At 43.8% G+C, this 25,324-nt stretch overlaps 1 protein-coding gene across 3 annotated transcripts in view; it reads left to right on the forward strand.

Annotated features, from left to right (window-relative positions):
- Nucleotides 1-25,324, forward strand: part of LOC147881759 (uncharacterized) — a 112,876-nt gene that overhangs the window by 20,450 nt on the left and 67,102 nt on the right. For all 3 annotated transcript variants that reach the window (XR_015543928.1, XM_087401393.1, XM_087401394.1), the window contains 2 exons: nucleotides 1,811-1,916; nucleotides 2,027-2,128. Coding sequence is in view for 2 of the 3 variants with exons in the window: in XM_087401393.1 (XP_087257519.1) it covers nucleotides 1,811-1,916; nucleotides 2,027-2,128 (208 nt within the window). In the remaining variant the exon portion in view is untranslated. The remainder of the gene's footprint in view (nucleotides 1-1,810; nucleotides 1,917-2,026; nucleotides 2,129-25,324) is intronic.

Raw genomic sequence — 25,324 nt, forward strand, 5'->3', positions numbered from 1 at the left:
TGTGGCCTCCTGACCATAAATAAAATGTAGAATGGGTGTGAGGGGATATAAGCAATTTACCATTAACGAGGTGGGTTGACAATTTGTGTGATCCCCCTTCTTTATTGCAAGGCGGATGAAGAAGCAAAGGACAATCTTCATGAGCTTCACATTGCCTTATTTGTTGCAAGCGTTAAATGAATGTGAGTTCATCGGCCTACACCATTTTTAATACAGGAGATTCGTGACTTCAAGAGGTATGTTATAGGATGCTTGCGTGGTGATGGAAAGGATACCATTGCAATTTCATTTCTACAATCCTTGGCTAGATGGCCCCTCAAGGCCCTATTTTGGCAAGCCTGAGACCTTCACTCGTTAGCATATTACTACGCTCCAGGTTTCCAACGTTAGATCCTCCATGATAAAGCCTGGACTCTCAAATGGCTCTTTATTCTTCGGGGAGGTTTGGAAACTGTAATGTGATTGGAAATCTAAGTACATGATGCAGCAACTAGGGGCTTGGTGGTCTCTTGCAAAGTGAGCTGAAGGAAAAAGAAACCCCTTCCGTAAATGGTGACCTCCTAGTTTCCCCTCCCACAAATGGTGACCTCCTAGATGTGGTCATGCTCATCTAGACCCAATCTTGAACGAGTCATCATGTGGGTGTGATGCCGATAATGTGTCCTACCATTGCCCTATCCCATTATTCTTGAACAAGCTACTGAACCTAACTCCTTTGTCTTGGGGCAAAATCTAGATGGCAGTGCGGATTCAGGCTGCTACCATACAAACACTTTTGGCCAAGTCAAATGATCATGGGGAAGGGAATAGGGAAGAAAAGAAAAGGGATGGTGGGCGAGAGCAAACAGGAGGGGAAGTGGGAGGGGGGGAGGGGGAGGGGGAGAACAAGTGAGAAAGAAGAGGGAGGGAGCTGAGAAAGCAAGTGGTTGGAGCGAGTCCACAAGGGGTTCGGGCTGTCCCAGGCAGCCCGAAGCTGCTTTGAAATACCTAAAGGCAGCCCACCAACCAAGGATGGCCAAGGAGCGGCCGAGCCTTTGGCCACGGCTGCATGCAATCCCACGGTACCAATGGTGTCAAATGGCCTCCCCAAGGCCTCTAGAAATTCGTGTCCAACTGAAGCAAGCCTCAGCAGGGCAGTGCAGGCACCCTATGGGACTTTTGATCGGCCGTAAAGTAAGGCACACATCTTCATCCATGTTAAAGGAAGAACGGTGGGAAGCCCAACTACTGAGAGAAGGTGGAAACAGCCAGGGGTAGCGAAAATTAGTGTAAGGGTGGAGGGAGGAGGGTGAGCAACCTTGGCCTCATTGAAATATAAGCAGAAAGAGCAGCAGGAAGAGCACACCAGAGGAAGGGAAGACGGCAGCTGAGGAGGGCAGATGACAGAACAAAGAGGTCGAAGGCAGAAGGTTGGCCAGAAGAAAGGTGACAGGAAGGGGCCAGCGGGAGCAGGCTGCAGCTTGCATGCTTCTCAATGGAACCACCACTCATGCATTTGTTCTTGGAAGTGACCCCACTTTAGCAGCATTTGTGTCATGACAGTATCCCTTTTTATACAATGATATAATGGAGCCGATTACGTACTGTTGCTGGCATCTTTAATTTACAATCAAATCCTGTCAATGATTTTCCTTTGTGGAATGCTGATAGCAATATTCTCCAGAAAAATAGACTGGTTTTGAGAAAATGGTGTCAAACTGATGCAATTACTTTTTACAAACATCTCCATATATCGTCGTCGCTATTATCTGCTTCGTTGAATGTACTCCACTCAATATTGCTGATTAGAATTATGGGAAATGATTAATAGATATCTTGAAAGGATAGACAGCGGTGCTAGCATTGATACACAGGAGACATTGGGACAATTCGTAAAGTCACATGGGTACTCAGAAAAGTTCATCTCTTGCTACTTGGTAAGAAGATGGCACACGAACCTTGTTTTGTTTCCTACTTTCTATTTGAGCATGGATATCATGGTCATGCAAGTATAAGGACAGATGTTTTGTTACCTCCTTTGATGTAGGTCCCAATGTGCGCATCTATTTGGTCTTGCTCATCAAAACAAGTCATGGGATTCTCAGCTGCTACAATTTTAACGTTTTGTCACAATCATCATCTTTTGCAGGTTGTTTTTACTAATTTATTTGATATGATTCTGAAGTTTTTTCATTCAAGCAACAATCATGTTGTATATATCTTTTCTAAGTTTTACTAATGGAGATTTTTTCATGGAAGTATGCCAATTGCACATCGAACATTGCTAAGAGAGCATACTAGATCAAGATAGGATATTCAGTGTAGTCTTCAGAGAAACAAATTGTGCCGTGGCAAACTCCATCAGCACCCTCACACTGTCTCCACTCTCCATTCAACATTCAACACAAGTTTCTAGATGAAGCACAATCTGGATATTACAGTAGTGGTAGAGGCAAAATAATTCAGCGTCAATACTCATCCACTGGTGTGGGGTATACAGCACAAAGGTGATCCACAACCATCAAGCTCAAGTGCTTGGAATAATACAGCCAAAACTGTCAAATTCTGAGATCTAGAGAGGGCACTGGGCTGCTCGTCACTCCCACGTGCCTGATTCCAATGGGTTCAGTGGGAATGCGTGAGGTGGGCAACTGGCCCTCCTTATATAGACCTTTAAGGTAGAAATTGGCGAACTAGCAGGCAGAATGAGGGCCAACCTAGACCAGGCTGACCACACAGATCTGACCAACCAACTGCCAATCACATCTGGTCCAAGTGCAGCCCCCCTGTATGCCTATATATAGGGCCAAATCTGGCCCTAAAAACAGGCGGCAAAGTGCAGCCCACAGATGGTTGTCTTATCCACGTGCCTGATTCCAATGGGTTCAGTGGGAATGCGTGAGGTGGGCAACTGGCCCTCCTTATATAGACCTTTAAGGTAGAAATTGGCGAACTAGCAGGCAGAATGAGGGCCAACCTAGACCAGGCTGACCACACAGATCTGACCAACCAACTGCCAATCAGATCTGATCCAAGTGCAGCCCCCCTGTATGCCTATATATAGGGCCAAATCTGGCCCTAAAAACAGGCGGCAAAGTGCAGCCCACAGATGGTTGTCTTATCCTCGCTTTCTCCCCTATCTAAAATACTACCCTAGTCTACTGCTTCTGTGTCCTCCTCATATGGGGGCTTACATGCAGGGCAAGAAGTTCCAACACCCTTAGGCATTGACTCAATGTGGGCCCACTGTTATGAATGAGATGCTCCATTTTCTCTCGTGCAAAAGCCTTGGTGAATACGCCAAAGGCCTTTTCCCTTGTCGGGCAGTAAATCAGCACAATTAACCCATCTTATATCAGCTCCCTCGTAACATGATATGAACCTCAGTGTGCTTCATGAAACAAAGGATCCTTGATGATTGCTTGGTTGTCACAATAGATCTCCTTTGCATCCTCCTTAAAAATTTCCATATTTCCATAGGTTTTCGCATGATGCCAAGCAAGATTCTTTGTAGTCAAATCAGTGGATGAGAGAGCACCAGTTGGAGGCTTTCCTGCAGAGACACGAAATGACTCTTGACCCCAGCAAGAAATAGTAGTTAGAAGTAGAATGTTTAGTATTGAGTGTCCCAATTTGAATCGCAATACATTTTAAACTCGATTTTGGTGCAGCACAAGAGCCCATAAATTGTGGTTGTACCCTTAAGATATTGTAGTGCTCGCAAACACGCCTTCTAGCAAGTCTCTCTCGGTTGTGAAAGTATAGCAGTCCAATTGAGAAGGAAATATCAGGCCAAGTGGGTTGGGTAGAATTCCCTCCAATTGGCGATACTCGTGAGATCCTAGAGTCCAAAAAGATCCTAAGGTAGAAAAGAAGTATCCAATATTTGAGTTGTATCGTCTGACTTAGTCTTAGATAAACAACAACCCAATTAATTCTACTAAAATCATCTATGAAGGTAAAAAAGTTAAAAGTAATTTGATTGGAAGGTGATTGTTGGCTATGGTAAGCAATGGAAGCTCAAAAATGGAGGCAAGAAGGAGAAAAACGAAATGCTGTAATAGATTGCTGCAAAACTGAGAGGGGAGTCTGAAGAGAGAGCCAACATAACAAAACCCCAGGGCTAAGTGCCCTAATTGGACTAAGTGTCCTAACAGGTGATGCCAAAGCACATGCCTTGATTGCTCTCTCTGTGAAAAGGGTCATCATCCCTCATATCTGGTCTTGCAAGACAACAAAGCAAGCGTGGGATCAGCTTGCATCCTTATATTAGGTGCAGAATGAGGCACGGATTGCCTATCTCCGCAAGCAGTTGAAGGACTTGAAGCTTGAAGAGGGTGGTAACATGGATGCCTATCTTACCTGTGTGAAGGATTCGAAAGAGAAATTGGCTAATATTGACGAGGTGGTGCCTGATTCTCAGCTTGTTTCTAAAACCCCTGAGATGTATGCTCTCTTCAATTCGGAGCTGTCTGGTGTTGTATCGTGAAGCGTGCCTGTGTTTGGAGCCATTTGGAGCTTGCTACTGCTATCTAGAGACCTCTCCTTGAGCCCATTTGCCATTCTTTTCCTCGGGCTGCGAGATTATCACCATTGGATCCTTCTCTGCTCATTTTGAGGTGCTCTCCTCCTTGTGGGAGCACATTCAGGTGTCCTGTGTACTATGAGATCCAAGGACGTTTCCACTGCCTCTTTAGAGATAGTTATGGGATTTTAGCCCATTTCCTCTCCTACCCAGACCAGCGATGTTTGGCAGGTTTCATTCATGAGGCACTTAGACACCGCGAGAGGATACTCCGAGCACGGAGACAGGAGCAGACTTCTTCCTCGATTGATCCCTCTCAGAGCTCTATCACGGTGTTCTTTCAGCTAGATCACATGGACCCCAACGAGACGAGGCCTCGACATGACCGTGACCCGGAGCCCGTGACCCGACAGCTCAGACAGAGGGTCGACACACAGATCACACTTGGAGACATCCCCTCCTTGTTTAGAGTTGGAGCCCGACCGACGGGGGTCACAGTAGCCCTGGTTAGACGCAGAGCTACGACCAGGAGACGTGCCAGGGCTGCACCTCTGAGTGGCCGACAACACTCTATTGCCGACTTCATGCCTCCACATCCTCATCCATCCTGATATCTTGCTGTTGCTGGGGATGATGATGATATTGATGATGATGCTGAGATTGATATATAGTCGACCATCGACATGACTATCTTGTACTTAGGACTTAGTACTGCCATTCTGCATTTTTTGCATTTTTTGCATTTTGCATTGGTACGGACGCTCGTTTAGTAGCTCCACTACCACAGCTCGTTGTATCAGGATTTTCACAGCCTCATAGACCCATCGGTCTGCCGAAGACTTTAATAAACTTTCTTTCTTTCTTTCTTTCTTTCTTGCTGTAATTCTCATTTCCAGCTTTCTCTTGGTACCCTTCATTGCCATTTGCTGTCCATTTCACCTCTCCTCCAAGGGTGGCTACCTCTACTCATATATGGAGCCTTTTCCACACTATATTTTCGAGCTACACATTTGGGTAAGCCTTTCTTGCATTGGTTCTTTCCAATTTCTGCTTCATTTGCATTTTGGAAAGGCCCCGTGTTGCCTTCCCTACAGGTTTGAGACAATAGAGTCTTTTGTAGTGAAAAACTTTGAAGCTTGAGCAGAATTTTGTCACTTGATTTGGAGAGGTTGCCTTCCTCTCATTTGCCTTGCCAGTTGGTGCATTTGTCTTGAATTTCAGTACCATGACTAGCAGCAAGGATGATTTGTTTGGAATGCATGGGGCTGAGGACAAGCTTGATGGCACAAATTACCCCATCTCGGCATACATGATGGGACATGTATTGGTGGCCAATGATTTGTAGCACATTGTTTCAAGCCTTGAGGTTAGGCCTACAGGCAATGCAGCTGGTGCTACAAGTAATGCTTCAGGCTCATCAGGTGATGGGTCTAATGCTACTTCTGGAGCAGTTGCATCTTCTACTACATGTACTTTGCCTCCTACACAAGAGTAAATTCAGTGAGATGGTCGTGTAACAGCCAAAGCATTGTGACTATTAGTGAAGATGACTATAGGAGCAATCTGACATGCATAAAGATATGCAAGTAACTTCTGGAGCCAAACACACTCCACTGTAGCTGAAAATTGCTCACCTTAATATTGACAGGGGGGTTGAATATATGTCAAAGGAGTTTGCTATTTTTTTGGCCTCCTGTGGCATTCATCATTTAGTGCACGATGCCTTATACTTCTCAACAAAATCCCATGGCTAAGCAGAAAAATAGGTCGGTGATGAAGATAGGTAGGTGCATGTTGAAAGGCAAACATTTGCCTAACAAGTTGTGGTTGGTTGCAGTCATGTGTGCTAATTACATCTTGAACAGATGTCCCACAAAGGCATTGCAAACCATCACACCTTATGCGGCTTGGACAGGTCATAAGCCAAGGATTTCTCACCTGAGGACTTTTGGATGCTTGGCATATGCCCATGTATCTTCTCAGACACGCACCAAGTTCGATGATAAAGCTATCACATGCATTTTTTTTGGGTATAGCTCAGAGAGCAAGGGCTATAAGCTCTACCAACCCAACATGGGCAAGTGTTTGTCAGTAGGGATGTATTTGATGAATCCTCCACTATGCCTTTGCTAGACTATAAAAAACAGCCCATACTTGATGCAACAGATCTCTTTGACAGCTTGATGTCTTTGTTTCCGTTAGATGCTAATGATGATGTCACATCTAAGGTTGCTCCTCCTTCATCTATTGGTCATTTGCAGCCACATGTGTAGCATGATATTCATGCCTCATTTATAGCCTAATCTGCCTCAGCCTGATCATGACATTATGCACAAGGCTCTTAACCAAGAAAGAGCTGAAATACAGGAGCCGAAAAAGGTATCCCATTGGCTCCTTGACACATTAAAAGACAGCAAACAAGATACTCCTCTGCCAGCCCGTACTAGAGCAGCTTTCCGGAAAGAGCATGCTAGTTTTGTTGCTTATGCTTTGGTTGCTACAGCATGCAATGAAGAGCCATTATGTCATCAAGATGTCTTTCAGAATGATTGTTGGATGAAGGCCATGCAAGCTGAATTGGATTCTATCCATTAGAATAACACCTGGGAGTTGTGTGATTTGCCTCTTGGCAAGAATGCCATTGGAACTAAGTGGGTTCATAAAATCAAATGCAAAGCTGATGGTTCAATGGACCATTACAAAGCCCGTCTTCTTGCTAAGGGCTATGCTCAGCTACATGGCATTGACTTTGAGGAGACTTTTGCTCCCACTTCCAGGATCACTACTATTTGCATTGTTATTGCCTTTGCTGCCCCCTTTCATTGGGAGATACATCAGCTTGATATCAAGACAGCTTTCCTTCATGGGCATTTGCAAGAAGAGGTATATGTTTCCCAACCTCTTGGCTTTGAGGTTGAAGGTTTTGAAAGCAAGGTATGCCGCTTGAAAAAGGCCCTGTATGGATTGAAGCAGACACCTCGGGCTTGGTATTCTAGGATTCATACTCTTTTGCTCACACTTGGCTTTCAGAACAGCCCTACAGAGGCTACCCTTTACATATGCAACCGTGGGATAGATTTTAGTCCTTTATGTGGATGACATGCTTGTGACTGGGGCACATGCTCTGCAAATTGCAGATTTTAAACTTCATTTGCAGCATACATTTGCTATGTCTGATCTTAGTCTTTTGCACTACTATCTGTGTTAAGAGTTCACGCTCAACATCATGTGAGAGAGTCAGAGATAGAGAGTCTCTTTGCAAGTCCTATCCTGCACTACGACCTCTAGCATCTACGATTCCTACTCCAAGCAATACACAGCCGGCCAACTCGACCTTCTATTGCAAGCTCCATATAGTGGGTTCAACGAACGGCTCTAACAAAGCTCTAAGGCTCCATATAGCTTCTGCCTTCAACTACACAACCCGCACGACGACCAGCTTGCAGTCGAGAGTATGCACACGGGACTTTCCATCAACGAAGGGCTTCAAGGAATGCTCCATAGCTAACAGCAACTACTCTGCGCCACCAGACGATTGACCAGCAAAGGCTCTCCGCAATCAACACCTTCACACGGGTCTCCTTCCATGCCCGCGACCTGCAATGGCTCATTAATCCTCTCCAGCAAGACCTCAACTCCAGCACGGCCAACGCCTCAATCATCGAACTGCTCTGCAGCTCCCTCTCCAGCACAGCGCCAAGGCACATGAGACTCCTTCAACACGTCTCACAGCCTCTCCAACAACTGCAGCCAGCATCCACAGGCGACCAATGTGCTCAACCACCAAAGCTCCAAAACGGCCGCCTTGTCAACAATGAGCTCCAAGCCTCACGCCTCCAACAACTCTCCTTCGACAACCCAACCGGCTCCCCACACAGTGCCGCATACAAGCAAGTGCAGTCGCCAACGCTGACTAGAAGCAGCCCATCGACCCTTCAACAACGGGCCTCTACGACATAGTCATCTCCAATGATCTACAACCGCTCTCCACGGCAGTCTTCAATGCTCTAGAACCGGTGACGAGCTGCAACAAAGCTCACATCTCCTTATACAGCCGACCAACGGGTCTCCAAGCAACGAGACAACAAGGCTCCCGGTTGCAGGGAGCTCTTCAAACAAGCGCCTACGACCTTCACCTAACCAAACAAGAACCTTCAGCTCGAAGATTTCGTCGTCGGCTGCGAAGATTCCGTTAGGGCTACAAAGATTCCGTCAGGCGATTCCGTTGATCACATGTGGCACAAAATTGACCTAACCTCTTACCCAGTCAAGGATAAGGTTGGTCAAGTCAACCCAGGTAAGGTTTAACCGCGGTATATCTAACACAGTCTAGGTTAGCCAAGGTGTGATCAACAGGTTTCCACATGGTACCCTTATCTCCAAGTGCCACGCCAGCCTTATCTGACACGCCACTCAGGCCACATCACCAGTCCCGTGAGACTGCCACATCATCATTGACCAATCAACGTTTGCCACGTCAGCATTGCCACATCATCTGTTGACACCATCATCTGTGCCACCTCAGCTGTCCAGTCAGCACTAACCTCTGCAGGCGCACACAGTGCTCCACAGTCATTTCATGTGACCACTCCTGCCACCTCAGCATAGGGCTCTACTAGCACACCTCTTGCTAGGCACAGTGCCACATCACTGCATGTGACCCACAGTGACACATCATCATTGAGCACCATTTGCACTCCTTTTGCCCCTCCACCTAGATCAAGTCGTATCTCTTGATCTTGGAAGAATTTGAGGGTGCTCCAAAAAGGAAAGTCGCTCGTTTTTTCATGCTCTACGTGCTCGTCACATCACGCGCACATTTCGGTGCAAGTTACACTCACATTTGAGCCTCGCCAACAAAACCACTTCCTTCACGCACATTTGCCTCTACATCGACGCATCTGACCCAACACTTAAAAAGAACGAAAGAAAAGGAATTATTTGCTGTTCTTTCATTGATCGACGGTTGGTATAGATCTAGATCAGAGTAGACTAGATCGCCATAGAGGGGACGCTTTGAATTTTCCCAAGTTGCCAATCTAAGCCATGCCCGAAAGTCCCGACTAGTACCTACTCGGAGTCAGTCCATACGCTCACATACGGTTTCACATCATTACATTACCTAAAACCTTACGTTTCTCAGTTAGTAGACTTCAGAGTACAGAGGCATTGCAAATTGTTTCGGTGGGTGGATAGCATTTGATTTCACACATACATGCCACCATTGTAAAGTCTATTCGGGGCTATCTCACGGCATTGTGCACATCATTTCAGCCTTGTAAAGCCTCTTGGCTATTCCCGGCATCATTGCCACAAGCCTTGTAATACAGATCAGACTTTATATATTGCAGTTCTATCTTCACCGACGGTTCGGAGATTTCACTTGGCATAGTCAGTGTATTTGGAGTTAATTCATACAGAGATTTTCATGACACTTTTGAGTAAATTTCTTGCACCATGTCGACTAGCAACCTCAATCTGGAGGCATCTGCTAAGTTAGACAACTCCAATTACGGTACATGAAAATAACAAATGGAGACCATTCTTGTACTTCAGGACAAATGGGAGTATGTCGATGGGTCTACACCCAGACCATTGGACAATCCAGCCACCAGTAGCTCTACTCCATCTGTTGTCACAGCACCAGCAACGGGATCTACAACGGGATCTACATCTACACATACAGTTTTCGCACCAGTAGCAGATCTTGCCATTGCCCGAGCTCAGGCAAAGCTCAGGCAAAATGGGATAAGAAAGACAAGTATGCCTATCACATGATCAAGCAGAATGTGGAAGATGTCATGCTAGGATAGCTGAACACAATCAAGACATCAAAAGAAGCAGTGGAACATGATCCTTGGTATATCGACAGCGGAGCATCATCTCATATGACAAATCATCAGGAATAGTTCACAGAAATGAAGCCATTAGAAGGACAGAAGAATGTCATCTACATAGCAGACAATACACCGAATCCGGCTCAAGAGACAGGTGCTATCCCTATGAACAATCTCATTGGTACAAAAGGATTAGTGAAAGATGTGCTCTATGTTCCGAAGTTCAGCAAGAACCTTTTGTTAGTAGGTCAAATGACGGAACACAATTACAAAGTCATCTTTGACGGTGATGAATGCACTATCAAAGACAAATCCAAAAGATGTCAACTAGTAGCAAAAGGTGTCAAGGAAGGACACTTATTTAGAATGCTAGCTACAGTACCAGATAAGCATGCCATGTCAGCTCAACCGCAACAGATGCCACTATCTGCAAAATGGCACAAGAGATATGGTCATGTCAACTTCAAGTACTTGTTAGATCTCAGGAATCAGAATATGGCAATTGGGATTCCAAAGCTATAGTTTCTTGGAAAAGTTTGTGAAGCATGTTGCTTCGGCAAAAAAAAGCGAACCAACTTTGTTAGAAGTACCTCTCATGTACGGAGGTATTCTTGATTTGATACATATAAATGTATGGGGTTATGCCCAGACCCGGAGCATCAATGGTTCACTTTACTACTTGACTTTCATCGACGACTACAGCAGATATTATTGGGTCTACTTTCTGAAAGAGAAATTTGAAGTGTTTTCCAAATTTCAAGAATTTAAAGCCATGGTAGAAAACCAGACAAGCAGAAAGATCAAGGTCATGAGATCAGATAGAGGAGGTGAATACATGTCTTCAGCATTCATGAACTTTTGCAAAAATCACGGCATTCGAAGACAATTCACATGTGCAGATACTCCTCAGCAGAATGCAAGAGCTGAAAGGAAAGCTGAAAGGAAGAATGGGACTTTAGCAGACAGTGCCAGAGCAATGCTTAGTGAAAAGCATCTTCCAAATCAATATTGGGCAGAAGCAATAGCTACAGCAAACTACTTGCTTAATCGGCTCCCTACCGAACCGATACAGGGTATGACTTCTTATGAAGCATTCACTGGACACAAGCCACACGCTGGGCATCTCCGCATATTTGGTTGCATAGCATATGCCCACATACATGATGATCATCGCAGGAAATTGGATGCGAAGTCACGCAAATGCATCATGGTTGGCTACAGTGAAGAAAGCAAAGCATACAAATTATATGATCCCATCAACCGCAAAGTCATTATCTCCAGAGATGTAATCTTTGATGAGGAATCAGAATGGAAAACCTCACCTACACATGAGATAGAAGCATCGACTTCACAGTCATCTACAAAACAGGTTGATGAAGAAGAGCAAGAATTGCCAACAACACCCCAAGCAGAGCCACAGCAGCTCAAACGGTCTACTAGGGAAAGCAGACCTCCAGCCAGATGGACATATACTCAAAAAGGCAAAGCAATTCAGGTGGAAACTACCAACTATGCTCTTATGACTACCATCATGGCTACTGAAGAGTCAGTGTACTTCGAAGACGCAGTAGAGAAGCCAGAATGGCAAACTGCTATGAATGAAGAAATGGATGCTTTGTATAAGAATAATACTTGGGAATTATGTGACCTTCCACCAGGAAAGAAGGCCATAGCAAACAAATGGGTATACAAAGTGAAGTACAATCCAGATGGTAGTATTCAGAGATACAAAGCCAGACTAGTTGCAAAAGGATTTACACAACAATATGGTTAGGACTATGATGAGACTTATGCTCCAGTAGCAAAGATGGATTCCATACGATTCTTGATATCACTAGCGACACTCAGTAGATGAAATGTGTATCAGCTTGATGTCAAGAATGCATTTCTCAATGGTTATCTAGAAAAGGAAGTCTACATGTAGCAACCAGCAGGTTATGTTGAACCAAGAAAGGAGAATAAGATTTGCCATCTCAAGAAAAGTCTCTATGGCTTAAAACAAGCACCCAGAAGTTGGTACAGCAGAATCGACAAGTATTTTGCTGATTTGGGATACATGAAGTCCAATGCAGATCATACTCTCTACTACAAAGTTCAAGGGGAAGACATTACTATTGCACTTTTGTACGTAGATGATCTGATTGTGACAGGAAGCAAGGATAGCTTCATCAAAAAACTGAAACAAGACTTATCTGCAGAGTTCGACATGAAAGATCTTGGACTTATGCACTATTGTCTTGGAATTGAGTTGTGGAGAGATTCAGATAGCACATTCATGAGTCAGCTCAAGTATGTTGACAGTCTCCTGAAGAAGTTTCATATGGCAGATTGTAAGATTGCAGCCACTCCCATGGAACAGAGTTTGAAACTTACTAAAGATTCAGAAAAGCCTACAGTCAATGACAGATACTATAGGCAGCTCATCGGATCTCTTATATATCTGACAATCACACGGCGAGATATTTGTTATATAGTAAACTCACTAGCACAGTTTATGGCAAATCCAAAACAGTCTCACTGGAATGCAACCAAAAGAGTCTTGAGATACATCAGAGGTACAAGACAGCTTGGGATAGAATACAAAGGAGGTCATCCACGGTTGCATGGATACTGTGACAGTGACTATGCCGGAGATCATGAGACTAGGAGATCGATACAGGGATATGCATTTTTCCTTGGTCAAGGTGCTATATCATGGTTGTCAAACAAATAGCCAACTGTTTCTTTGTCTTCGATTGAAGCTGAATATAGAGCACTCACTACAGGTGCATGTGAGGCTATATGGCTCAGAAGACTATTGTCAGAAACATGTTACTTTGATGAGTCAAAGCCAATAACAATATACTGTGATAATGAATCGGCTCAAGCATCGGCCAAGAATCCAGTGCATCACTCCAGGACAAAGCACATTGATGTCAGAGAGCACTTCATCAGAGAAAGAATGTTACTTGGTGACATCACACTGCAGCATTGTGATAGCAAAGAGAATGTTGCAGACATCTTTACCAAACCACTCGTTAAAGAGCTATTCAAGAAACATCGACTAGCTCTTGGTTTGATGCAGAGGAAGGACATTCCCATTAAAGGGGTGTGATGGAATGTAATGCTTAGTCCTTCGATTCCCCAGAATCATCATCTTGATGGAAGGCCTACTTCATGATGTTGATCTTGAGGGAAGGTGTTGAGAGTTCACGCTCAACATCATGTGATCATGTGCACATAGCACCATCACGTGATCATATGTGCATAGCACCAACCTTATAGAGTGCTATAAAGGAAAGGGTTAGATCCCCTAACCCTAACCCTAAATGGGTTTGTATATATTCTATTTTTTTAACTAAATCTAGTGTACAGTTAGTCATTTGTGGTGTGCTCTCTAGCTGTGCCCTCTCTCCCCATCTCCACTCTTCTTCTCTCCCCTCTTCATATTTTGTCAATCTGGGCATCCAATTTACTAGGAGTGAGGGGGGCATTTTGATGTCACTACACCCAAGTACATTGGACAGCTTTTGCAGCATTCTCAGTTTGAGGATTGCGAGCTAGTATCCACACCATTAGAGCCTAGTTTTCACTTCTCTTCTGAGGATGGCAGCGGTACATGTGATGTCACTCTCCATCGGTAGGCAATTGGTTGTTTGATTTACCTATGCCATACGAGACTTGATCTACAGTATGTTGTCTCACAGTTGAGCAGATATATGCATAGCCCATCTATGCACCATTGGCATGCGGTGAAGCGTGTCTTCAGGTATCTCAAAGGCACTCAGCATTTGCTCCTCCTTTATGAGGCTGATTCTTCACTTGTTATGCATGGATTCACTGATATTGATTGGGCCAGCTGTCCGAACATGCGTGTCACATAGTGGCAACTATTTCATGCTTGGTACTTCATGCATTTCTTGGTTCAGCAGAAGTAGACTACACTTGCTACTTCTAGCTGTGAAGCTGAAAACAAAGTAACTTTTACAGCTACAGTGGAGTGTGTTTGGCTCCAGAAGTTACTTGCATATCTTTATGCATGTGAGATTGCTCCTACTGTCATCTTCATTGATAGTCAAAGTGCTTTGGCTGTTGCACGGAATCCAATTTTTCATGCTCACACAAAGCATATTGAGGCTCACTATCACTATGTCAGAGAGAGATTATCAACAGGTGATATTTAGTTGTCTTATGTTCCCACTAAAGACAACTTGGCAAATCTTTTTACGAAGACTCTACCTCGACTTGAGTTTGAAGCTTTTCGGAAAGCTTTAAACTTAGTACCTTTTGTGACTTGATCTACTGTACTCTGCACAGTCATAGTTGCTATATCCCTACAGGATGAACATGTGGAAACATGACATTAGATATTCGGGTATCTTGAGCCATTTCAGCCCATACCATGGAGGGGGGTTTGTAGGCCATTCTATGGGCTATCCATAGGCGCCACTCATTCCTTGGTATGTGCCTTGTAGTCAGTTAGGTCAGTTGGTACAGTTAATACATATAATACTTAGGAAAGTTAGGATACTTAGTCCAATTAGGGCACTTAGCCCTAGGGTTTTGTTATGTTGGCTCTCTCTTGAGACTCCCTTCTCAGTATTGCAACAACTCATTACAGCATCTCGTTTTTTGTCTTCTCTCCTTCATTTTGAGCTTCCATTGTTGCTTGCCCTAGCCTACAATGATCTCATGGGCAAGGCTCCACACATGTGTGGATGAACCAACTTGAATGGCTGTGTTGCCCTATTTGTGGCCTCTGTAGGGAAATTCCTAGTGATCCTTTCCCTCCATGCAAGCTTCGTAGACTTCGTGTTTGCTTGTAAGTTGTTCATGCCCATCCACCAGACTAGCCTTGCGCATCTCCTTTAGTGTAGAGTATTTGATGTGCCCGAACATGTCATGCCATAGTCTTGACATCCATGTGTCTCCTTGTACCAACATTGCACTCTTGTCTGTCTCTTTGTATCTAATAATTACCTCTTCATCATGAAAGATCACCGTCATCCTGCTTTTGGCCCACTTATTGACAGATAGCAAATTCTTGTACAAATCAGGTAAACATGAGATATTTGCTAATATCTTGTTCTTATCTATGTTCGTTGTGCATGGTACATTGCACATCCACCATGATGGATGCTCTAGAACTTCAAGCCATTTTCTTGAACAATTCTTGTCTTTGACATGTGTTTTGAGGCCTCGTTGTTAGTATACCAATCATCTTCTCATGACTGTGAAGAGCTCCTTTGTGGCAACCTTGCAGTCTTTGACTTGGATTCTTCTTTGTGCTTGCTTTCCATCTTCTTCTTATGGTCCGCCTTCTTCTTTGGATGGTCCTTTGCGAAGTATCTTGGCTTGTCATAATAGAAGAAAATCTTCTTCTTCTTGATCTTTTTCACATTTTGTTGATTATTCTCTTTCGAATCCTTGTCACCTTGGGGCTTACCCTTTATACGTTTGCCCTTGCCTTCCCCTTTAGCAAGGAATGCCTTATGTCGGGATCCTTCATACTTCTGTTGAGCCTACTCTTGCAGAAACAATGGCATAAGCTCCTCAAAGGTCACAAGCTTTGTGCACGGTTGTTATGAATAGCCTTAGCTCCAGGGAAGCATCACAAAAGCACAAGCTTGCCATTGAACATGTCTCCATCTTTTGACCGAATGTTGAGAGTTGGCCCATCACTACCTTCAGCTTCCTGATGTACACTTAAATTGAATCCCTTGCAATCTTCATGTGGAACAATCTTCTAGAGCTTAAGGAATTCGGCTTCAATATTGGTCTCATACATATCTCTTAGGATGATCCAAGCCTCCGGTCACCGCAAGCTGAGTATGTGGTAGGGTAGTGTCCATAGTTGTACCAATAGTATGATGAGGGCCCCGTTCTATCCATAGGTGAGTCACGACCCTTCCCGAAGTGTCGTTATAGTCCTGAGGCTTCAGCTCCACGCTTTCGTTTTCTCCCATATCCTTCTCACCACTAGTTGGCTTTGGATCTTCATCTTTCAAAGCGGTAGCTTGTACCATCCAACGTACTTGCATCTCCAAAGTTTGTGTAGGGAAGCATGAGAGCAAGGGAAATGAGTCAAACAATACACTAAAATTACAAGCCTGGGAAGGCTGCCCAAAACCCTAGAGTGATCAACTCATGGGGCTATGAATGAACAAATGGGACTAGAACTAACTAGTACTAGTAGCCTATAAGGCCATACCGGGGACTAAACCTATAAGGCCATACGTGGAACTAGTGCCATGGTTGCACATGCTCATCCAAAAGGATATAGCCACCTATGGACGTACAATGATGGTAGAATTGCGTACCAAATGGAATCAAGTCTAAAGCTTGCCGAAAAGCCTCATACTTGGGTCATGGAAGCGCCTTGGTGAAGAAATTTGCCAAATTGTCTTGTGTCAAAACATAAGACAAGTGAATATCCCTTGTTGACGGTTTCTCTTTGAGTATAGTGAACATCAATGTGCTTAGTTCGTGCATAAACATTAGATTCTGCGTAACGGCTAAAGCACTATAAATGTCAGGAGATGTGTGACTGACTTCACGATCTATAAGTAGTTTTTGTAGTTAGATAAAGTCCACCGTGGGTGTAAAAGCTGCCCTGTACTTAGCTTCATAGCTAGAAGTAGAGACTGTAGGCAGCTTTTTGCTGAACGAAGCGATGCACAAATCTCTAAGCATAAAATAGCCACTATGTGACACTGTAGTGTCATGGCATCCAGCCTAGTCATTGTCTGTAAAAGCATGCAGCATAAAAGAAGAATGATGACCTTAGAGAAGGCCCAAACCTCAAGTGCCTTTCAAATATCGAAAGACACACTTCACAACGTGCCAATGCTGTGTACCGGGACTATGCAAGAATCTGCTCAACTGTGAAACAACATATTGAAGATCTGGCCACGTGACATTAACACATCAGGCATCGAACACCGTGCTAATAGAGAGTGCATCAAAGGGCTCAACAGCATCATCCATTGAGAAACGGAAACTAGACTCCACAGGTGTAGAAACTGGTTTGCTCTCATCAAACTGAAATCTATGTAGGAGCTGCCCAATTAATTTGGACTGACTCATTATAATACTCCCTCAACATGAGCAAACTCAATGCCAAGATAGTAGTGTAACTGGCTCAAATCTGTCAAGGCAAATGATTGCTGCAAACCAGCCTTAAAAGCTGCAAGATACTGAGTTGAAGATCCAGTCAAGAGCATATCATCAGCGTAAAAAATCAGATCAGCAAGTTGGCAGCATTTTTGCAGACGTAGAGAGTGCTCTCAATAGGCTGTTCTGAAAACCAAGGCTGATAAGATGTGTATGAATCTTGGCATACCATGCTCGGGTGCCTCCTTCAAACCTTATAGTGCTTTGTGCAACCGACATACCTTATTTTCATACCCTTTGACTTCAAAACCAGGAGGCTGAGAGACATACACCTCTTGCAAATCTCCGTGAGGGAATGACGCAGTTTTTTTTTGGCCGAAAAAACAGTGCTGATTATATTACTTCGAAAACAAGATACATGAGGTGAGCTTTGCAACTGACGGGACTGCGTTCACAAATCGGACGCAGCCCAAAAAGGAAACAAAAAAGTAAAGCTCTCTCTCACGGAGGGATCAGGCGAGTGTGAATGAACAGCCAAAGAGGTGGTGAATAGCGCCATTGAAGGCCCTGCGAGGTATGGTATGCTCGAAGAAGAGGCCCTGTGTGTGCCAATCACAGAGGAAACGTCTCCGCTTCTCTCGGCCAGCCCGGGAGACTCCCTGTATCTGGTCCCACTGGCCTCTGAGGGTGTGTATAATCTCACTCCAGATGTCGGCCATGACCTTGGCAGTCGAAAGGGAGGTACCACCGAGGATCTGCGCGTAGCGCGAGGTCCAAATGTGCCATCCTACGATGCTGCTAATAATCTCCCAGACTGGGAATGACGCAGTTTTGATGTCAAGCTGATGCCCTTGCCAATGCTGATGGGCTGACATGGCAATGACGCACCTGATGGTAGTAATGCGTGACATGGGTGCGAATGTTAATGCCTTGTGGCTGAGCATAGCCTTTTGCAACACAGCAGGCTTATGGTAGTGAACACTGCCATGAGCCTTCCTTTTGAGTTTGTATACCCAAGTAGTGCCTATAGCATGCTTGCGCTTAGGCAAAGTCACACAACGCTCAAGTGCCATTTTGATAAATTCAGTCTAGCTCAGATTTCATAGCACCCATCCAATCTTCGCTCTCAAATTCATCCTTGTGACATAGTGGCTCTTGATTGCATACAGTAGCAATCAATGCAACCTCCACTAAGTGTCCTTTGCATGTGACAAGAGGCTGACCTTGTGTGGCGAAACAAAGGCTTAAGCTCTAGGGACAGTTTTTTGTTGTTGTATGACCGCCTTCTCTTAGATCAGAACTTAATCCATGGTAGGGTGATCAGTGTGAGTCAATTCAGGCTGAAAATCAGATCCTGTTTGTGGCTGTAAAGCACCCGCTCGTGACTGAGTTGGAGTCTCCATTGACTCATCAAAATGCGATGCAGATTGAACAAGGGCAACAACGTATCGAAGACATAAGAAGTGAAACCCCCAGTAAGTGCAGAGTGTGAAAAGCTTCTGTTCGCTTTCATTCTCGACCATGACAAGAAATCTCTTATAGCAAGTAAAGACATCTGACTTTGAATTTCAATGGGTAAACCAAAGTATGCACGGTGAAACAGTCCACAAAAGTAACAAAGTATGAATATCACCCAAGAGATGTTATCCACACACACATCACTGTGACCAAATGCAACTTACGGGCTCCCCCAACACTCCCATCTTTAGGGAAAGAAAGCCAATGCATTTTCCCTAGTAGGCATCCATCACAAACATGTTGCGACAATGCATGCATCTTTGGGAGATCAACAACCATATTTTGTGAATGCAATCTGACTAGGCTGTCATAATTCAGATGCCCAAAATGTTCATGCCACAAATGAGTGTCTGCAACCACAGAGCCCTTTATTGCAAGAGTTGCAATATTTTTGTCATTGTCATAGGATTCTAGTCTATATAGACCCCTGGTCGATGCTATCAAGCGGTAACTATCAAAGACGACTCTGTATCGGAATGTAGCAATGGCTGAAATTTATATGAGTTTCTTTTTTATTCCAAGAACATACAATACATCCTGGAGAGACACATGATCACCTGATGCTACAGTAAGCTCAATTTGGCCAATGCCCTTCACAGCATAAGATGCATTATTGACAAAAGTCACAGTGCCCTCGTGCAATGCATCATGCAAGAAGAAGCAAGTTCTTTCAAGAAGTAATGTGCTTAGAATTAGAAGCACCACTACAAGAAGCAATGTGCTTAGAAGCCTCACTATCAAAGTACCAAGTATTGAATGCATCAAAAACTCCCATGCATGAACCATGAATAGAAGGATTGTACTGGCACATAACCACAAAGGCCCAATCATGATGAGCAACATTGGTTGATTCATCTTCTCATGAGAAGATGGAGCATTAGTAACTGCAAGGCTAGATTGTGTCTTCTTCTTGTCTGATTCTATGCGCTTTGGCATTCTGAAATATCATGACCTGGTTTTCCGTAATAGTTGCATCTCTTCTTTTTCCTATGTGCATGCTTGGCATAAAAAATCCTAGCGCGATTATGCTTGGGTTTCCCTCAAGGCTTTGCTGTTTTTGCATCACCCTTATGATGGGTGGCAAATGCTGTGATCAGCTGAAATAGAGGCATTCCGATTAGCACGGCTTTGCTCTTCTTGCAACATTAAAGTGACAAGCTGATCAAAGCTATAATAGTTGGGATTGGCCATGGCTACCAATCTCAACGTGGTCTCAAACCCTTTATATGAGTCAGGAAGTCGAATCAATGTCATGGACAATCTGACTTTGTGGCACGACCTCATTAATGTTGGCCAATTGTTCTTTGAAGTCCTTGAGCTTTGTCAGATAGGCATCTATGCTTTCCCCCTCATCCATCTTAAAAGGCATATTTTGCTTCCGGAAATATGCAACCCGTGCTTCATTGTGTATCGCTAACTTATTCCAAGCATCCTTACAATCCTGCAAGACCTGGTGTGAGGGATTATCATTCTCTTAACTGATATAGGCATGAGCCTGAGCAGCTCTCCCATCCTATCTAGACTTTCCCGAGTTGGAGGCACTGGGGCAGCAGTGATAGAAGATGAAGTGTCGAGCAACATTACCACCACCCGTAGTGACGGTGCAATGGCAGGTGTCTGTGTGACAGAGGTCTCACCTCAAAACCTGCAATGATATTGCAGAATTTCTTGGCCACCAACACATGACACATCATCTATGACCGCATGGAGTAGTTGGTGCCATCAAGCTTGTCTTCAGGAGCAAGCATGCCAAAGAGTTTACTGTTTTCCATTACAGCTAAGGCAGGCACAAATGCAAAGAACGCAAAGAAAACTGACTGAATCAAATGATTGCACGAAGGCAAGTGCAAATGTTTGATTTTGACCACACAAGGTCAAGAGCCTGCACAAGGTCTGTAACTGAACTAAACTAAAATAAATCCGAGGATGACGGCCTAAATGCAAAGGCAGAGGGAGCAAAAGTCCCAATTCGTAGAGGACAAATGTGACAACCTTCTTTACAAAAAATCTTGCATAGGAAGTGTAGCAAATGCAACAAGGTTCATAGTATAGATTACTTTGCACAAAAGCTTTGACCGAAGCAAGAATCCACTGCAAGTAAAAGTGACTGCACAGCTCCTTCCAGAAGGCTCAACAAGACAACGCTGAACTTCTCTAATCTGATTGAAGCAATAGAAAGAGCTGAAATTGATCTCAAAACAGAGGTTTCTGTTAGACTTAGCATCTCCTGTATCATAGAGTTGTTGTGGGTGTGCTCACCCATGTGAGGAGGCAGGGATGGATTGAGGGCCTCTCACAGGCCAAGGACAAGAACATGGGGGGACTTGTTTCCTCACCATTAGCTGCAGAGGGGCAACAAGGAGGTCAAGGATCAGGAGCAAACAATGCCTCACCATTGGCTGTCTATGAGAGCAGCAAAGAGTCACTATGCAGTCCACTGAAACTCTAGGAGAGCACATAGGTTGATATTGTTTTGAAGGTGCCACGGGGAGGAGAGCAGTTTTGTTGTGAGACAGGGGCCCACATCCAGACGACTCCTTGCTCTTAGATGGTGGCATATGGTGCACACCTTTTTACAAGGTTTTGGTCCATCTTTGGAACAATATATATTTATTGTTTCTATTCTCTAGAACATTGCTCAATAACTGTCTACATCTCTCTCTATGCACTTGTACACATTAAGGAAAGAAGTGAGATGTGAATGAGCAGTATGTGATTTCTGGGCAAAATTTTGCTAATCTTCTGCTTTTTGCAGAGTGTTGGATTTATGCCGACAGCCGTCAATGTTCTATCACAGGCTTTATGCCACCACGGCCTCATGCATCATCGACTCCCTCTTAGGCTTGACCTCCTCACTAGCTTCTAGATGATCATTACAGTGCTGCCAGCTCCCATCTTCTCCATGAGCTTAGAGATTCTCTCAACATATTGGTATCGTTATGATTATGGCTACTTTATATCTGTTATGGGTGTTGGTGCCTGCTTAGAGCCTCCACCCTTTTAGCTCATTGCATGAGTTTCGATTAGTCTCATAGACCCTTCTGTCTTTCGAAGACTTTTAATAAACTTTCTTTCTTTCTTTCTCTCGAACACATAGGGACAGTGACAATTGCCGAGTAGACACCTAAATATAACATGTTACATATTATGAAGACATAGATATTAGCCACGGTGCATCTACCATAGTTTAAAATTTAAAGTCAAGATTCAACTTTCACGTTTAAATTTTAATGTCCATTTGAAAATACACAAGATGGTCCATGGATCACTTGCATTGTTCAATCATCAAAAGTTCATGAATTATAAAAAAATGTAATACATGTCATATAGGTAGCAATGAGCGCTGAGTAGCTACTTGCTAGTGCAGCCTGCTAGAGCCTAGAAACATAGCCTCAGTGGCCTACACTCTAGTGCTAGGGCCCAATCCAGGAGCTAGTGTAATATCACGTGCTTCATTGCTGTGATCAGAGATGATGTGCCCTTTGAAGAGATGACGTATGATCCTCGAACTAGTCCTTGGCTTGCATCTGATCTAACTCCTTCGAGTCTGTAGTGTCTACCTCTTCCTCTTGCTCTCTGGGCTGCTCTAGCTCTATCCCACGAGACTCATCTCTTGTGATACTCCTTGTGACCCTTGTGCTGAATGCTGATAACAACGAATCGAAGGAGGAGCCTGTGATAGTCCCAAGGCCATGGTGGGTGTATGTGTATCCTTTGCAGCAGCAGCAAGTACTCGTGGTACACGAGCTCGAGCCATCGAACGTGTCTAGGTCCAAAGTTGGAGCATATCCTCTTTGAGAAAATTGTAGGCTTCATAGTTCTCTCAACTTCGATGAATGATATACAGATCGAGAGGTTTTATATCCAGCTTGTCAGGATTGACTTGCTTTGGCTCCATTTTGAAAATTACACGTCTTAAGTAGACCTAGGATGACATTTACATATATCTCAACCTATTGTTGCTCTGTGCTCAACCCTACACAATCAACAAAGCATAAATAAGTCACTTCCTAAGCCTAAAGAGTCATTGTTCAAAATTTTGTAACTTATATAATATATTAATGACTAAGAGCAACTAAAATTTGAAAATGTATGATTGGAGATATTCTAGTCTTACAAGCTTCATAATCCTCTCAATTGGACCCGAAGTGTAGTCTTGCGAGAGGATGTAAGTGCAAAATTCTATTATGTTCTTCAATATTGCAATACAAAAAAGACTATATATGTATAATAAAATTAGTAATTACAAGCTACAACCTGAACCATGTCACATGATACATCATGATTCATGAAGTATACATGTGGCCACTTAGAAGTTAGTACTAAAGCATCTGCATGCTAATTACCTCACCTGTTCTGAACCGATGGGATGCATTCGCTCCAAGTATGTAGTCCATTCATTGACAAGCACCTGATTGTTCCATTTAGCAGGCTCCCTTCAAAAGGGATGGAGCATATGTGCAACAACATGTATTGGCCTATTGAACCAATCCTACGTCTTCCTCCAAATCCGTAAGATGTCATTCTTCCTCAGAATTTAGAAATAGAAATAATGATTCAAGAACCAACTTTGATGTTAGAGCTGAGAGAACTTAGTATTACAAGTTGCAAGTTACAAAAGTTATATATATACATGCTCTGGTTGAGGATAGGGCAATCCTATGTTGCCTTTTGAAGCTTCTACATGAACTCATTTAAAAGGCCCATACAACAAGCCTTATGGTCGAAGAGTTGAATTGTGAAGTAAAAGGGCTCTATGGACACCTAAATGCAGAGGGCTTCATGCTCCAAAAATGATTGTCATAAAAAAACCCCTCAATATTTTGTCTAGAAGGCAATCTCGAGTTGATCCAGGCCAACTAACATGAACTAGTCATCATATGGTGAAGGCTATATTTTGGTGTCAACCAACCTTCGAAAGTTGAGCCCTTTGTAAGGCAACAGATTGTCATGACTAGTCTAGATACTAGACTCTAGAGTCTACGCTCTGTTTCAAATTCAAAAGAAAAATGACAAACTATTAACAATTTCATGAATGGAATCGTACTTGCTAAGAACCAAGAAGATATAGCCAATTGTGTCTTCAAATATCAAGCTCCCACTTGCACTAGACCCATGTAGCTAAGAACCAAGAAGATGTAGCCGATCGCGTCATGGAGGGTCTCACAAGCTCCTATTTGCACTCCCTTCTTGTAGGATAGTTATCAACCGTCACGTCAACTAGACTAAAATGAAAATAAAAGTACATAGTACTTGTAGGTAGACCCTAGGACTATGTGTCCTAGGCGTCACATAGGACTTAGTGTCCTATGTGGCATAGAAGGCACAAAATACACTAAGTGCCTATAACTATGCCTACAAGGCACATACCAGGGTCCATAGGGCATCACTAGAATAGGGTGAAGATGGCCTACAAACCCCCCTCCATGGTATGGGCTAAAGTATTTTGGAAATGTCTTAGAATACCTGGTATTTTTTGGTCATGGTGGCACATGTTCATCCAAAAGGATATAGCCACCTATGAATGTACAAGGTATGTCAGATCATGTAACAAAGGAAACCAAGTGTAAAGCCTGTCGGAAGACTTCGAACTTGGGACGAGGAAGTGCCTTTGCAAACATATATGCTATGTTGTCCTCTGTGGGAAGATAGGACAACTCTATGTCTCCTGCTGACAACCACTCTCGAACATAATGATAGTGAACTTCAATGTGCTTGGTACGCACATGAAACACTGGGTTACGCGCAATGGCCAAAGCACTCCAGCTATCAGTGTAGACCATAGTGGAGGATGTCTGGCGAATACCAAGATCTGTAAGTAATTGTTGAAGCCAGACACACTCTACTGTAGCAGTGAAGGCTGCCCTATACTCAGCCTCATAGCTAGATGTGGCAACTGTTGGTTGCTTCTTGCTAAGCCAAGAGATATATGAATTGCCAAGCAAAAAACAATTGCCGGTATGTGACACTCTGGTGTCGCAACAACCTGTCTAGTCACTATCCGTGTAAGCATACATGATAAGTGAACCCTGATGAGAGCTAAATCCTTAGTGCCTCTGAGATATCTGAAAACTCTCTTCACTTCCTGCCAATGCTGTGAACTGGGCATGTGCATGAATCTGCTGAGCTAAGATACTGCATACTGTAAGTCAGGTTTGATGTGACATAAGTAAATGAGACATCCAACAGCCTACTGGTAAAGAGTGGGCTCCCATCATGAGCTGAAAATCTGAAGCCAAGGTCCACTGGAGTAGAGATTGGCTTGCAATCCTCGAACTGAAAACGATTAAGGAGCTGTCCAATATACTTGGACTGTGACATCATGATACCCCCCTCAACATGAGCAAACTGAATGCCCAAATAATATTGGAGC

Source organism: Dipteris shenzhenensis, chromosome 30 (genome assembly GCF_047967505.1).
Source record: "Dipteris shenzhenensis isolate YYH24624 ecotype China chromosome 30, Dip_SZ_1.0, whole genome shotgun sequence".
NCBI lineage: Eukaryota > Viridiplantae > Streptophyta > Polypodiopsida > Gleicheniales > Dipteridaceae > Dipteris > Dipteris shenzhenensis.